At 38.7% G+C, this 13,639-nt stretch overlaps 1 protein-coding gene across 1 annotated transcript in view; it reads left to right on the top strand.

Annotated features, from left to right (window-relative positions):
* The window catches only part of ttc6 (tetratricopeptide repeat domain 6), a 198,897-nt gene extending 189,289 nt beyond the window's left edge, over positions 1-9,608 (top strand). Inside the window, exon 34 of the mRNA XM_060828959.1 lies at positions 9,481-9,608. Coding sequence (XP_060684942.1) covers positions 9,481-9,608 — 128 coding nt within the window. The remainder of the gene's footprint in view (positions 1-9,480) is intronic.
* Positions 9,609-13,639: the final 4,031 nt, after the last annotated feature.

Raw genomic sequence — 13,639 nt, 5'->3', positions numbered from 1 at the left:
TAACCAGCAACACATTTTCAGCTCTGATCTCCAGCATCTGCAGACCTCACTTTTTACTCGAAGATTTTAACCTACTGTGAATCCTCTTGCAAGGATGCCTTCCTTGAAGAAGCTCTCTTCCTCCCTCTACAAGGATTTCAGTGAGTCTCTCTCTCACTGCACCCCCCAGGTCATCTCCTCTGCACAAAAGCTCTTCAGCCACGTTCTCAAACAGACTCGTTATCACCCTCACCTTGACCTCCTTCCACCTATCACATCTCCATCGCCCCTCCCCCAAGTCCCTCCTCCCTACCTTTTATCTTAGCCTGCCTGGCACACTCTCCTCATTCCTGTTTGATAGTAGTCACTCCTATCTATATTGTAGTGGACTCTCGTCAGTAATGAGTAGATTCGTGAGGAGAAGAGGTTTTTACCTCTGAAAACAAAAAATGCTAGAAATCACAATGGGTCAGGCAGCATCCTTGGAGAGAGAGCAAACTAGCGTTTTGAGTCTGAATGATTCTTCGTCAGAGCTCTGATCCCTTCCAGAATATATTTTGTGGCCTTGCCACACTCATTGCTTCTTCCAATTAGTGTTCAGTTTGGGGGGGGAGGCATTAATTCAACAGTTGAGCAGGGGAGGGCAGGGGGCATTAAGTAGTAACTGGTAGTATGTTTCCTGTCTATGTTTGTCCTGAAGAATTGAAACTTCAGGATCCAATTCATTGTTGAGGACTTCCAGAGAAGCTCCCTCCCTCCTCTGTACCATTGTGCTGCAACTTGTGCTTGTGGAATAACACCTACCCAAGAATGGTGATGGTATGTCTGGGACATTATAAAGTCTGATTTGGTGAGTACAACCATATCAGCCTGTTGCTTGAGTAGTATGTGGGATGGTTCTTCCAATTTTGGTACAGGCCTCAGATATGAGAAGGAGGAGGACTTTACCAGGTCAACAGGACTGGAGTTGCTGGTATCATTTCTGATGCCTAAGTAGATGTCAGATGGTCTGTAAGGTTTCATTTCTATTTGATTATATAGCTGTTTGATGGAACTAAGTGGCTTATTAGCCATCTCAGACGGTATTTAAAAGGACATTGTTGACTGTCTCTGTCATTTCCATACTTTGCATTATAATTTCAACTGGCACTCAACTCTTCCTCCTTATATGCTATGGAAATATTTACTAGGTTATGTCTCCTGCTGTTGATTTTTTTTCTTTCTTTGCTGTTTCTTGGTCCTTTTGAACTGAATCCTAAAATCCTCCCAATGTTCAGGCTGACAAGTCTTTTTGGCAAGAGAACAAGCCTCTTCCCTTGGTCAAAGGCTATATATAATGAATTCCTTTTGTTAACAACAAATAGGCCACTTTTGTTGGATCATTTTTCAGTTGGTTTAACATATCTTGAAAACTATCTTGTATACATTCTGTGAACTTGTCCTCCATACTTCTTTGAAAGTTTGGTTTGCTTTGTATATAGAAAGCTTAAGGTCCCCATAATCACTGTGTTAACCTGATTACATGCACTTTTCATTTCCTGATAATGTTGAGTTATATCATGTTAAAAATCACACAACACCAGGTTATAGTCCAACAAGTTTAATTGGAAGCACACTAGCTTTCGGAGTGTTGCTCTTTCACCAGGTGATAGTCTAAATCATGAGTTATACCACAACTTTCACAAGTACCGTTAGCTATTTTTGATCTTTGCTATACAACTGTGTTCCATCAGCAATCATTTTCATTCATTCCCTTTCAAATATGTTAGTCTGTGCTTAAATCCTTTTATGGCCTCACCCTTCCCTATATCAGAACCTTCTACTATACCTAGAGACTCTATTGAGCTCTCCATCCCTCTGACTCTGGCTCTTACTGAATTTTCATAGAATCATGGAATTCCTACTGTGTGGAAATGGCCATTTGGCCCATTGATTTTGCACCGACCCTCCAAAAAGCACCCCAGCAAGACATACCTTACCCCCGTAACCTCGCATTTCACCTGGCTAATCCACTTAGCCTGCACATCCCGAGACACTATTGGGCAATTTCCCATCAGCATTTCACCTAACCTGCACATCTTTAAACTGTGGGAGGAAACTGGAGCACCCACGCAGACACAGAGAGAACATGCAAACTCCACACAGACAGTCACCCAAGGTTGGAATTGAACCCAGACCCCTGGTGCTGTGAGGCAGCAGTGCTAACCACTAAGTCACATTCTGCCCATTTTCTCCCCTTTTTGCATCGTCTTTATGGGCTAATCTTCCCATGATCTTCACGTTCCTTACCACATTCCTCTTCCTCATTCACCCCTTCTCCTTCTTTTATATCTGCCATATGATTGAACTGTTTGGCCAAGCGTTTGGTCATCTCCTCATAATTGCTTAGTCTTGTATATTTCTCTAATTAGTTGCCACAAAATAACTTTGGGATGCTTTGCTACTTTAAAGATATCAGATAAATCAAGTTCATCTTATCTTACGCTACTTGTTTGCAACTGAGTTAAAAAACTGAGATGTTCCTGGCTTTGTGCCTGGATTATTAAATGTCAGAAAGCTGAAGATTTTCATTGGTTAATATTTTATCTTGCAATATAGCATCTGAAGAAGACACATCTGTGGTTTGAATATTTTGGGCTCAGTTTTATTAAAGTTACAGGATCACATATGGTACACGATACATGCTAGAAAACCACAATTCTCCACAACTTATAGTCCCCAGGATGCCAATTTTTCTATTTATTTTTATTTTCCAGAATGTACGATTGTCAGCTTCATTTTCCTTAAGCAAACTCTATTGTTAAAATGAAGTGATTTAACAGTGGTGCAACTTATATTCTAATTTCAATTTCCTAGCTGCCAAATTGACAATCAGATGCATAACATTCAAAACTGTCTCCTGACAATGACTGACGAACATTGAGACCATTATTTTCAGGGACAGAAGTCACAGAACAAAAAGTGCTTCCACATAAAATTTATATTTTCCAAAAATGCAAAGAAAAGTGGTGGCTATCTCATATCATTCAGCTACTATGTACCTGAATATGTGAATGGATGAATGTTGCCCCAGTGATGGACTTTAGAGTATGGTCTATAGTAGAACAAAGAAAAGTTAGAGCCTGGGAACAGGCCCTTCTGCCTTCCAAACCTGACCCAATAATTGTTCTTATGTTTCAAGAGTGTGTCATCTCCAAGGAGACTGTGTGTATGAACAGGCCAAGAGTCAGAAAAGTACTTCACCAAATCAGATTGAAGGATTCTTGCTAAGTGGTGGTCAAATGGGGGTAGAAATTGTGTTGCGTGAGTACGTACATTTCCTGATATCATTTAGATAGTTAGCAGTTTTGCTGAGAAGATGGAAAGGTGAGGCCCAGCAATCTGCCAGATCAGAAAATTGGCTAATTAAGTGGTTTAATGAGTTTTTCTAATTGTTCAGGTGAGGCAACATTTCTATGGGTAGGTTTGAAATGCAGACTGAAATAGGCCAAACAAAGGTCAGCAGTAACCCAACTGGGAGACAGTGATGACTGTGTCATTCTATGAATTGGACTGATGAAAGAACATACTTGTATTGAGAAACAGTTGGGAAATAGAGAAAGTGGTCTGTGTGCATTCAGTCAGTTGAGAATGTCATGATCCTGTAGGGATTGTGGAGCCATAAACCATGAGTGGACAACTGTTGAAATGGAATTAAAGTACTCAGAGATACTGATGAGTAGCAATCATCCTCAGGAGCAGAGGCACAGCTCAGAAATCAGTGGAAAAGAAGAAATAAGAAGGCAATAATTGTAATTTTTCAGCATTGAGTGTACCTCCAAAATATAGTTGTTCTAGCTGAGGCTCAGTTGTCTCTAAGTTGCAAGTTTCTAGTTTGAAGTCTCATGGCAGAGCTTGAGTAAAATAATCAAATGGGGCACTTCAGTGCAGTACTGATAGAGTACAATACTGTTGGAAATGCTGAATGGGAGCTAAACTAAAGTGCCTTTGCCCACTTTGGGTGGATGTTAAAGTTCCCCTGGTAAGATTTTGAAAAGGAGCAAGCAAGTTATCTCCAGTGTCTTGGCCAATATTTATCCCTTAACAAAAACAGATAATTTGGTAATTATGGCTGCAAATGTGTTGCTGGTCAAAGCACAGCAGGTCAGGCAGCATCTCAGGAATAGAGAATTCGACGTTTCGAGCATAAGCCCTTCATCAGGAATAAGAGAGAGAGAGCCAAGCAGGCTAAGATAAAAGGTAGGGAGGAGGGACTAGGGGGAGGGGCGATGGAGGTGGGATAGGTGGAAGGAGGTCAAGGTGAGGGTGATAGGCCGGAGTGGGGTGGGGGCGGAGAGGTCAGGAAGAGGATTGCAGGTTAGGAGGGCGGTGCTGAGTTGAGGGAACCGACTGAGACAAGGTGGGGGGAGGGGAAATGAGGAAACTGGAGAAATCTGAATTCATACCTTGTGGTTGGAGGGTTCCCAGGCGGAAGATGAGGAGCTCCTCCTCCAGCCGTCGTGTTGTTGTGTTCTGCCGGTGGAGGAGTCCAAGGACCTGCATGTCCTCGGTGGAGTGGGAGGGAGAGTTAAAGTGTTGAGCCACGGGGTGATTGGGTTGGTTGGTTCGGGCGGCCCGGAGGTGTTCTCTGAAGCGTTCCGCAAGTAAGCGGCCTGTCTCACCAACATAGAGGAGGCCACATCGGGTGCAGCGGATGCAATAGATGATGTGTGTGGAGGTACAGGTGAACTTGTGGCGGATATGGAAGGATAATTATCTCCAGTGTTTGTGAGAGAGTGTGAAAATTAGCTGTTGGTTTTCTTACATCACAATGATTACTATAAGTCAATAAGTATTCCATTGATTTTAAAGTGATTTGTTTATTGGATGGAAAAAGTGCTACATAAATACAAGTCTTTTTTTATACTTGGACATATAAAGAAATTTGGAGCTTGTACCTATGGAAGCAGATTGCATCTGAGATTTGCACCATTGTTTAGGAAGATTTCAGACCTTGCAATACTGTTAACATGTCCTACCAGTAAATTTGAAAGATAATTTCATCTTGATCTTCTTCACCTCTGGTTTATTCTAAGGATTAGCATCTGTCAGACATCAGCACATCATTGCGTCCTCAGGATCCCTGAAGATGCAGGGCATTATCAGTTGCAGCCGTGTGGTGATCATAATGCTTTATGAGCAGCCAGTAATATTTATCAACAGGAAGAGCTTCACTCTCTGAAATTTCAGCTGGACTGTGACTACAAAATGTGCTTTCAACAGAAGTGAGCTCACAGCCAGGATGCCTTCATGCTCCATCAGATCAGGGTTCTACAGCTCTTCATGTCATCATTAAAACTCTGTGGATGGTTTCTACAAGACAAGGGATACCTTTATGTAAGCTGAGTAGGAGGCACAGAAATGGTACAATTTATGGCATTTGCTTATAGTGCTCACATTTGAGCAGACCATCATGACCTGGAGGTACTGTTTTGGTGCATGGTTTAATCAGGTGATGCCCTACAGTACACTTTTGAATAATGTAGTTTGCTATGCTTGCCTTTGTTTGCCCTGTAGAGTGGTATGGGCCTCGAAGAGGTGAAACTATGAGGCACATTTCATTCAGACCCTCTCTGACCAAACTATTTCTTATATATAAAACTTACAGAAAGTATAAATCAAACAGGAGATCTGAGGGCTGGTTTCATGATGACATGTTAATATCACTTTACACTGAGTTTTTTATTAATAGTTAATTAATTGAATCTACCTGCCATCAGGTGATGATTGTGGCTATGTTAATCTCTGCATTTCCTTTTAAAAACAAATTAAGTCCATGTAAAGCTCAGGGTATTAAAAATAAGAAGATAGAAGTCAAAAATTGATAGTCCAGTTTTACCACTATCATGACATCAAATTTCATTGTCTGCTTGTTTGAGTAGCAGTTCTTCAATCTGATTGGTTAAGGAGCTGTATTGTGTCTGGCTCTGTTCCACTGTGTCAGATTCTAGATGCTGTGCAATTTTACATAACCAAAAGATCCCCAGTGCTGGAGTACAACAAAAGTCTGTGCGTGTATGTTGATGTTATGAATAGCTAGCACTGTTCCTTTGCCTCTAATCCCAAAATCCATTCAACTGGTATTCTTAATTCTGTATTTTCTGTTTTCTTTGGCAGTTAGCTAATTGTCTAATCTGCTGTTTACACTTCTACTGTCTGTGAATCTCAATGATTTTCACAGGGCCTTCTAGTAAATCCCAGATTTTATATACATGAACGTAAATCAAGAAATTTTCACAATATGGTAAATTGTTACCTTATAATATTCTTGGTCTTATTGTGTTTCTAAAGAATAATTATTGAGTCTGCTCGGGAATGGTTAAAAATAACTTTAACAGGAACAACCACTAACTGTGACTTAATCTTTACACAAGACAGCAAGACAACAAGACCATATTATTACATTCCATTTATTGACTGGGAATACTTTAGATGGGTCAGTTTTTGTCCAATGTGTGCAGGAGGGTTTCCTGACACAGTATCTAGACAGGGCAACAAGGGGCGAGGCCACATTCGATTTGGTACTGGGTAATGAACCCGGCTAGGTATTAAATTTGGAGGTAGGTGAGCACTTTGATGATAGTGACCACAGTTTGGTAAGGTTTACTTTAGCAATAGAAAAGGATATGTTTATACTGCAGGACAAGAGTTATAGCTGGGGGAAAGGCAATTATGATGCGATTAGTCAAGATTTAGGATGCACAGGATGGGGAGGGAAGCTGCAGGAGATGGGCACAATTGAAATGTGGAGCTTATTCAAGGAACAGTGTGTCCTTGATAAGTATGTACCTGTCAGGCAGGGAGGAAGTGGTTGAGCGAGGGAGCAGTGGTTTACGAAAGAAGTTGAAGCCCTTGTCAAGAGAAAGAAGAAGGCTTATGTTAGGATGAAATGTGAAGGCTCAGTTGGGATGCTTGAGAGTTACAAGTTAGCCAGGGAAGACCTAAAGAGAGCGCGAAGAGCCAGGAGGGGATAAGTTGTTGGCAGACAAGTTCAAGGAAAACCCTCAGGCTTTCTATAGGTATATTAGGAGTAAAAGAATGACTAGAGTAAGATTAGGGCCAATCAAGAACAGTAGTGGGAAGTTGAGCGTAGAGTCAGAGGAGATGTGTAAGTGCTAAATGAATTTTTTTTTCATCAGTATTCACACTGGAAAAAATAATATTGCTGAGGAGAATACTGAGATATAGGTTACTAGACTAAATGGGATTCAGGTTCACAAGGAGGAGGTGTTAGCAATTCTGGAAAATGTGAAAATAGATAAGTCCCCTGGGCCAGATGGGATTTATTCTAGGATTCACTGGGAAGTCAAGGAGGAGATTGCAGAGCCTTTGGCTTTGATCTCTATGTCATCATTGTCTGCAGGAATAGTGCCAGAAGACTGGAGGATAGCCAATGTTGATCCCTTATTCAAGAAGGGGAGTAGTGACAACCCCAGTAATTATAGATCAGCAAACCTTACTTCCATTGTGGGTAAAGTGTTGGAAAGGGTTATAAGAGATAGGATTTATAATCATCTAGAAAATAATAAGTTGATTAAGGTTAGTCAACATGGTTTTGTGAAGGGTAGATCATGCCTCACAAACCTTATTGAGTTCTTTGAGAAGGTTACCAAACAGGTGGATGAGGACAAAGCAGTCGATGTGGGTTTATGGATTTCAATAAGGTGTTTGATAAGGTTATGCATGGTAGGCTGTTGCATAAAAATGGAGGCATGGGATTGAGGGTGATCAGAAATTGGCTCGCTGAAAGAAGACAGAGGGTTGTGGTTGATGAGAAATGTTCATCCTGGAGTTCAGTTACTAGTGGTACACCACAAGGATTTGTTTTGGTGCTACTTCTTTTGTCATTTTTATAAATAACCTGGATGAAGGCATAGAAGGCATAGAATTTCTGGATGACATTAAGGTCAGTGGAGTTGTGGATAGTGCCAAAAGATGTTTTAAGATACACAGGGATATAGATAAGCTGCAGAGCTGGGCTGAGAGGTGGCAAATGGAGTTTATTGAAGAAAAGTATGAGGTGATTCACTTTGGAAGGGGTAACAGGAATACAGAGTACTGGGCTAATGGTAAGACTTTTGGTAGTGTAGTTGAGCAGAGAGATCTTGGTGTCCATTTACATAGATTCCTGAAAGTTGTCACCCAGGTTGATAGGGTCATTAAGAGGGCATATGTTGTATTAGCTTTTATTAGTAGAGGGATTGAGCTTCGGAGCCATGATGTCACGCTGTAGCTGTACAAAACTCTGGTGCAGCTGGACTTGGAGTATTGCATACAGTTCTGGTCACTGCATTATAGGAAGGATGAGGAAGCTTTGGAAAGAGTTCAGAGAAGGTTTAGTAGGATATTGCCTTGTATGGAGAGGAGATCTTACGAGGAAAGGCTAAGGGACTTGAGGCTGTGTTTGTGAGAAAGAAGAAGGGTGAGTGGTGACTTAATTGAGACAAATATGATAATCAGAGGGTTAGTTAGGGCAGACAGTGAAAGCCTTTCTCCTCGGATGGTAATTGCTAGCATGAGGGGACATAGCTTTAAATTGAGGGGTGATAGATATAGGACAGATGTCAAAGGTAGTTTCTTTACTCAGAGAGTAGTAGTGGCATGGAATGGCCTGTCTGCAACAGTAGACTCGCCAACTTTAAGTGTTTTTACATGGTCATTGATAGACATATGGATGAAAATGGAATAATGTAGGTTAGATTGGCTTCAGATTGGATTCACAGGCCAAAGATTTCACTACGCTGTAATGTTCTATGTTCCATGTTCTATTGTACGAAATTACATCATTTCCCATGATCTTATTTGCATATAACCTTGTGACTCATTATACCATGTGCCCTGTATCAATTTGCATTGAAAAACCACACATTTTCCTTCTATTTCCACAATATGTTACAAGCATATTCCCAGCATCATGGAGAGGTGAAAACAGACTTCCATTGTTCAGCAGAAATCAATAGATTCATGGTAATTAATGACAAGACTGAATGTAATGTGGGAAATTAGAGATGAGATAGATGATGACAGATTAGGCTCAAGGGGCTGAATGGCTTATTCCTGGTGCTATGAAATGCTACTAAACTGCGACAATATATTCAGAGTACGAAACATCTAAAGAGACCTGAACAAAACATAACATACATTTGAATGCAGTGCTTCCCATTTTCTCTGTATGATCTCATTTTGAAGTTTATTCATTGTTGTGACCCCTAAGTGAGAACTGAGAGAGTGGGACTACAACTACACAATTGTTATAAGTTCATCAGTGCTGCATGGTGGTCTGAGGGGTCATGGTCCCACTTGGCATCCAGACCTCCAGATTGGGAATCCCTGGTTTAATGCCGAAGACATGATATTTCTGCTTTAAATATATGCCCTATGATTCAGCTAAAACAAACAAGGAAGTTGAATTAAAATTTATGTTCGTTCTGCTGTTGACTTGCTTGTCTCATATTTTTACAGCACTGCAGCTAATGCCGGATGATGCTTTATATTACAAACTCCGTGCAGACGTCCGGGGCCATTTGGGTTTGATTGAAGAAGCTATCATTGATTACAAAACAGCATTAGACATCCAAGAAACTGAATAAAACAGATGATTACGTTTACCAAGAACAATAAGCAATTATCTCATAATATTATGATTAGGATGGAATGTCTCTGGTAAAAATAGAAACGAATAGAATTTTAGAAAGTCAGTTCTTGCAGAATAGTAAGTATCTCATTACTGATGACATTTCATTATAAATGAATTTAAGTATCATTCAACACAACATATTCTCTAATACTATTACAACAGTGGTAACAATGTATATCACTGGAATATTTGCTCAAAATTATTTAGTTCAAAATTGTTTAGGTATGAAACATTATTATATTTTCTGTTACTCAGAAACATATGGGAAGTATCTTGTTAAAATGTCGACTTTTCAGATTGAAATTCTTTTTGCTGATGTAACCATAAAAGATATGGCTACTTAAAAAAGAGATAACTACTGTTTCAGTATTAATGGGAAAATGGAATGTAAGTTGTAAGAGTTATTCTTCATTGGTTTTTATATTTTTTTTATTGATTATGCTTTTTCACATTTGAAAGCAGATCACTTCGTGTACTACTTTTGTTGAAGAATAAAGATAAAAATTTGATTTTAAAAATCAGTTGTTTTGTTGCCAACTCTGTTTTTCATCGATATGAATTATATATAATATTAACCCTTATTCTGATCCTGCCACATCCCATTTAGTTATTTCATGTGAAGTCAATGTAAGTTCCATTGCAGAACCAACTTTTGCTAACCTTCATTTAATTCATTTTCAGTTCAGTTCTGAAGTTTGCTTTCATGCCTGGTGGACAAATTGTTGTATTGCCTAGGGGTGGGAGGAGGAGGAGGAAGGTGGTATCATACTGTAAGAGTAAAGATTTGGTCATTTTGAACTGAGACAAAGAGAAATATATTCACTAAATGTGTTGTGAGTCTTTGGACTTATTCACTAGGACAACTATGAATATTCAGTTGCTGAGTAGATGCAAGATCTAGATTAATAAACTTTAGATGTCAAAAAGTGTGGTGCTGGAAAAGCACAGCTGGTCAGGCAGCATCTGAGGAGCAAGAGAGTCAACGTTTCGAGCATAAGCTCTTCATCAGAATTTTTAGATGTGAGAATCATCGAATGTGGTGACGTTACAGGAAGGTACAGTTGAGATAGAAGGTTGTACTTGGTCTTAATGAGTGGTATAGTTGGCTGAATGCCTATTCCTATTCATATTTCACGTGAGCTCATGTTCATTTTAACCATAGGATGATAAGTTGACCTCACTTGACCTCCAGTAGGATGCCAAAGAAATAATCAAAAGCTTATCCTAAGTATTCTAGCATAAACATCACTTACAAGATGAGAGCCCCAAATGCAGAAAGACCATTATGAAAACCATCTCTTGATGAGAGTTCCCACTCCCCACAAACATCTCCAATACAGCAAAGTACCAACTTTTAGTAAATTGAAAGTAATTCTTCTGTTTTTCTCATGCAAACATGACATTTAGACTGGAGATGGAGGAATTTAGACAGAGGAGTATCAGGTCAAAATTCCTGTGCTGCCTGTCAGATGTAGGATTGGAAGGCATTTTCTTTTATAGCTGTAGTCTTCTGCAACTTCATAGTTAGACTTCCCAATCAATTTATTTTCTGAAATGAATTGAAAGGTCAATATCTAATTTATTAAATGCTTGAACAGAACAAACCTGTGGAAAATATTAAAGTAACAAAATTAAAATATAACACAGCAAAAAATAATCTCTGAGAATCAGAAGTTGAACATGTTCTCTATAAAACAATTTGTCTAGATATATAACATGTTAAGTTTTAAAGTAAAGAACAAAAACTCCAGCAATTTAAGTTTGTCAGTAGACAATCCTATTTGAATGATTGTATTGAATTAGTGAAGAATTCATTGAGACATTTAAATGTAAAAATGTACTCATTTCGTATATTGTAATTGTATGTGTCCACCATCATTGCATAAGGAAATTTTATCCGGTATGTCTGAAATAAACAAAAAAGGATAACCAGTGAAAAGAACAGAAATGTAATTTAGTGAGGGTACATCAGGTCTTTGTGCCATTTATACTTGGCAAGTATGGGGTACTAACCTATATTTCATCTGGGTTAAGTTACACACATTGGATGAATGGGAGCACACTGGTACATTGCAATAAGGAAAATCTGTTGGAGAGTCCTCAAACCAGTCTAAAAATTTCTCAATTAAGCATGTCTTATGCTCAAGCAGGATTATTTGTACTATGCCCAGTAGAATAGGCAAAATAGTTGTGACCTGATTTATGTAACATTATGAAGTTGGTGAGGGACTGGGTTTTCGCAATTAATTAGCAGCTCAACAATTGTTGATCGAGGAGAGATTTAAATACTAACACCATTTAATGGCATTTTCATTGGATACCAGAACAGGTCTGCAATAATGAGTCCCCATCCTGTATTTCCGGACAAAACTTACAGCAGGATGTTGTACCAATTTGCTGCTCTTGATTGATGGGTTTCTGCTTGGAGTATATCAAAGGCATATATCCCAAGCAATTATTTTTTAGAAAAGAAGTAAATGATTTATCTTTTTCAACTGCAATGCAAGTATGGTCTGAGATTAGCAATAAGCTGTTCAGCATCTTTTGGAATTCATTGTGAAGACAAGAAATACCTTTTTTGAAACAAATATTCATTAAAAAAAGGTTCACTATTGAGGCACTGATTATGTATTAATTGCAGTTTTCTATCATATGACTCATAAACAAGTGCGGTGAACTATGAGTCAATACTTAATATGATATAATACTTAAACATTAAGGATTTACATATCAATACAATTTTATGGTCGCAGTCTGCCATTTCTTTACTGCTATCATATCTTATGGAACATTATGGATGGAGCAGAAAATTACTGTATTAACTGGGGAAGAGTATTTTGCTGTATTGTTCCTAATATTATGAAAGAATTAATAAGAAAACATGTCAAAATTATCAGATTTTATGAATTATGACATTTATTGCAGTAAAAGTAACTGAATTGTAATGTTAAATGAGAATAGAATTTTGGAATGCTCAAGTGTGAAATTTTATAGGTGGATCACGTGACTTTCATAATGGAAGGTAATAAACCAGATACACCTTCACTTTCTGGCTGAGCCAATTCTATGTCCCAATACTCAGGTTAGAACAGAACAGTGTGCTTGTCTGCTTTTTATCCTGCCCTCATTAAAAATGCTAAGCCATGGACTTCCTTGGATTGGTCGACATCTACGGATAAAATATACCATTGCCTTTTGCACATTGGCTGACCAGGAACCTCTCCCACTTTTACCACTTGCAATCAGGCAAATTGGAAGGATTTACAGCCTGACAGTCAACCTGTTTGGCCACATTAAAAGTGCATCTTTCACAACCAACAAGTATTGCCAAGGGAATCAAACCCAGAACTTCCAGCTGAGACAAGGGGCATGCTACCACTGTGACCGAAGGTCTCCTGCACAGAAGAGTAAGAACGACGTATTAGTTTTGTTTCGAAAGATTGATTACGACAGAATGAAAGAATGCACAATTTTTATGAAGCTCAATTTTCCTTACCATGCAACTAAACATAATGAAGCTTCTATAAAATTGACGTAAGTTCATTCTAACGTAATGGAAATTTTCACTCTGATTAGATGATCCAAAGAAGTAGTGAAATGCAATTACTGATCAATAGACGTTAATGCTGCCAGACACAGTGGGTCAGGTTTTTATTTATTTTTGTTGAACCAGAAGGTAAATGATTTTAAATTACATGTTATTACCAATTTGAAATTGACATGACAATTTGATTTTCTTGGTAATAACCTAAAGTCTAGTCAATTTGACTCACATCAAATATTGATCCATATTAAGGCTTAGGCTCCCTCCCAATACATATAAAGTGTGAAGGCATAAACATTTCTTCTAGTCTAAAATTAACTTTATCATGTGTATTGTAAATGGGTTAATATGTCACAGTCTTAACAATCAACCTTTGCGTGGCTATGCTGTACTGGATATCTTATAGGTTTACAATTATACTCTGTGTGATCCACATCATA

Source organism: Hemiscyllium ocellatum, chromosome 8 (genome assembly GCF_020745735.1).
Source record: "Hemiscyllium ocellatum isolate sHemOce1 chromosome 8, sHemOce1.pat.X.cur, whole genome shotgun sequence".
NCBI classification, from domain to species: Eukaryota; Metazoa; Chordata; class Chondrichthyes; order Orectolobiformes; family Hemiscylliidae; genus Hemiscyllium; species Hemiscyllium ocellatum.
The sequence above is the reverse complement of the archived record's forward strand: the minus strand, read 5'-3'. Positions and strand labels throughout refer to the sequence as shown.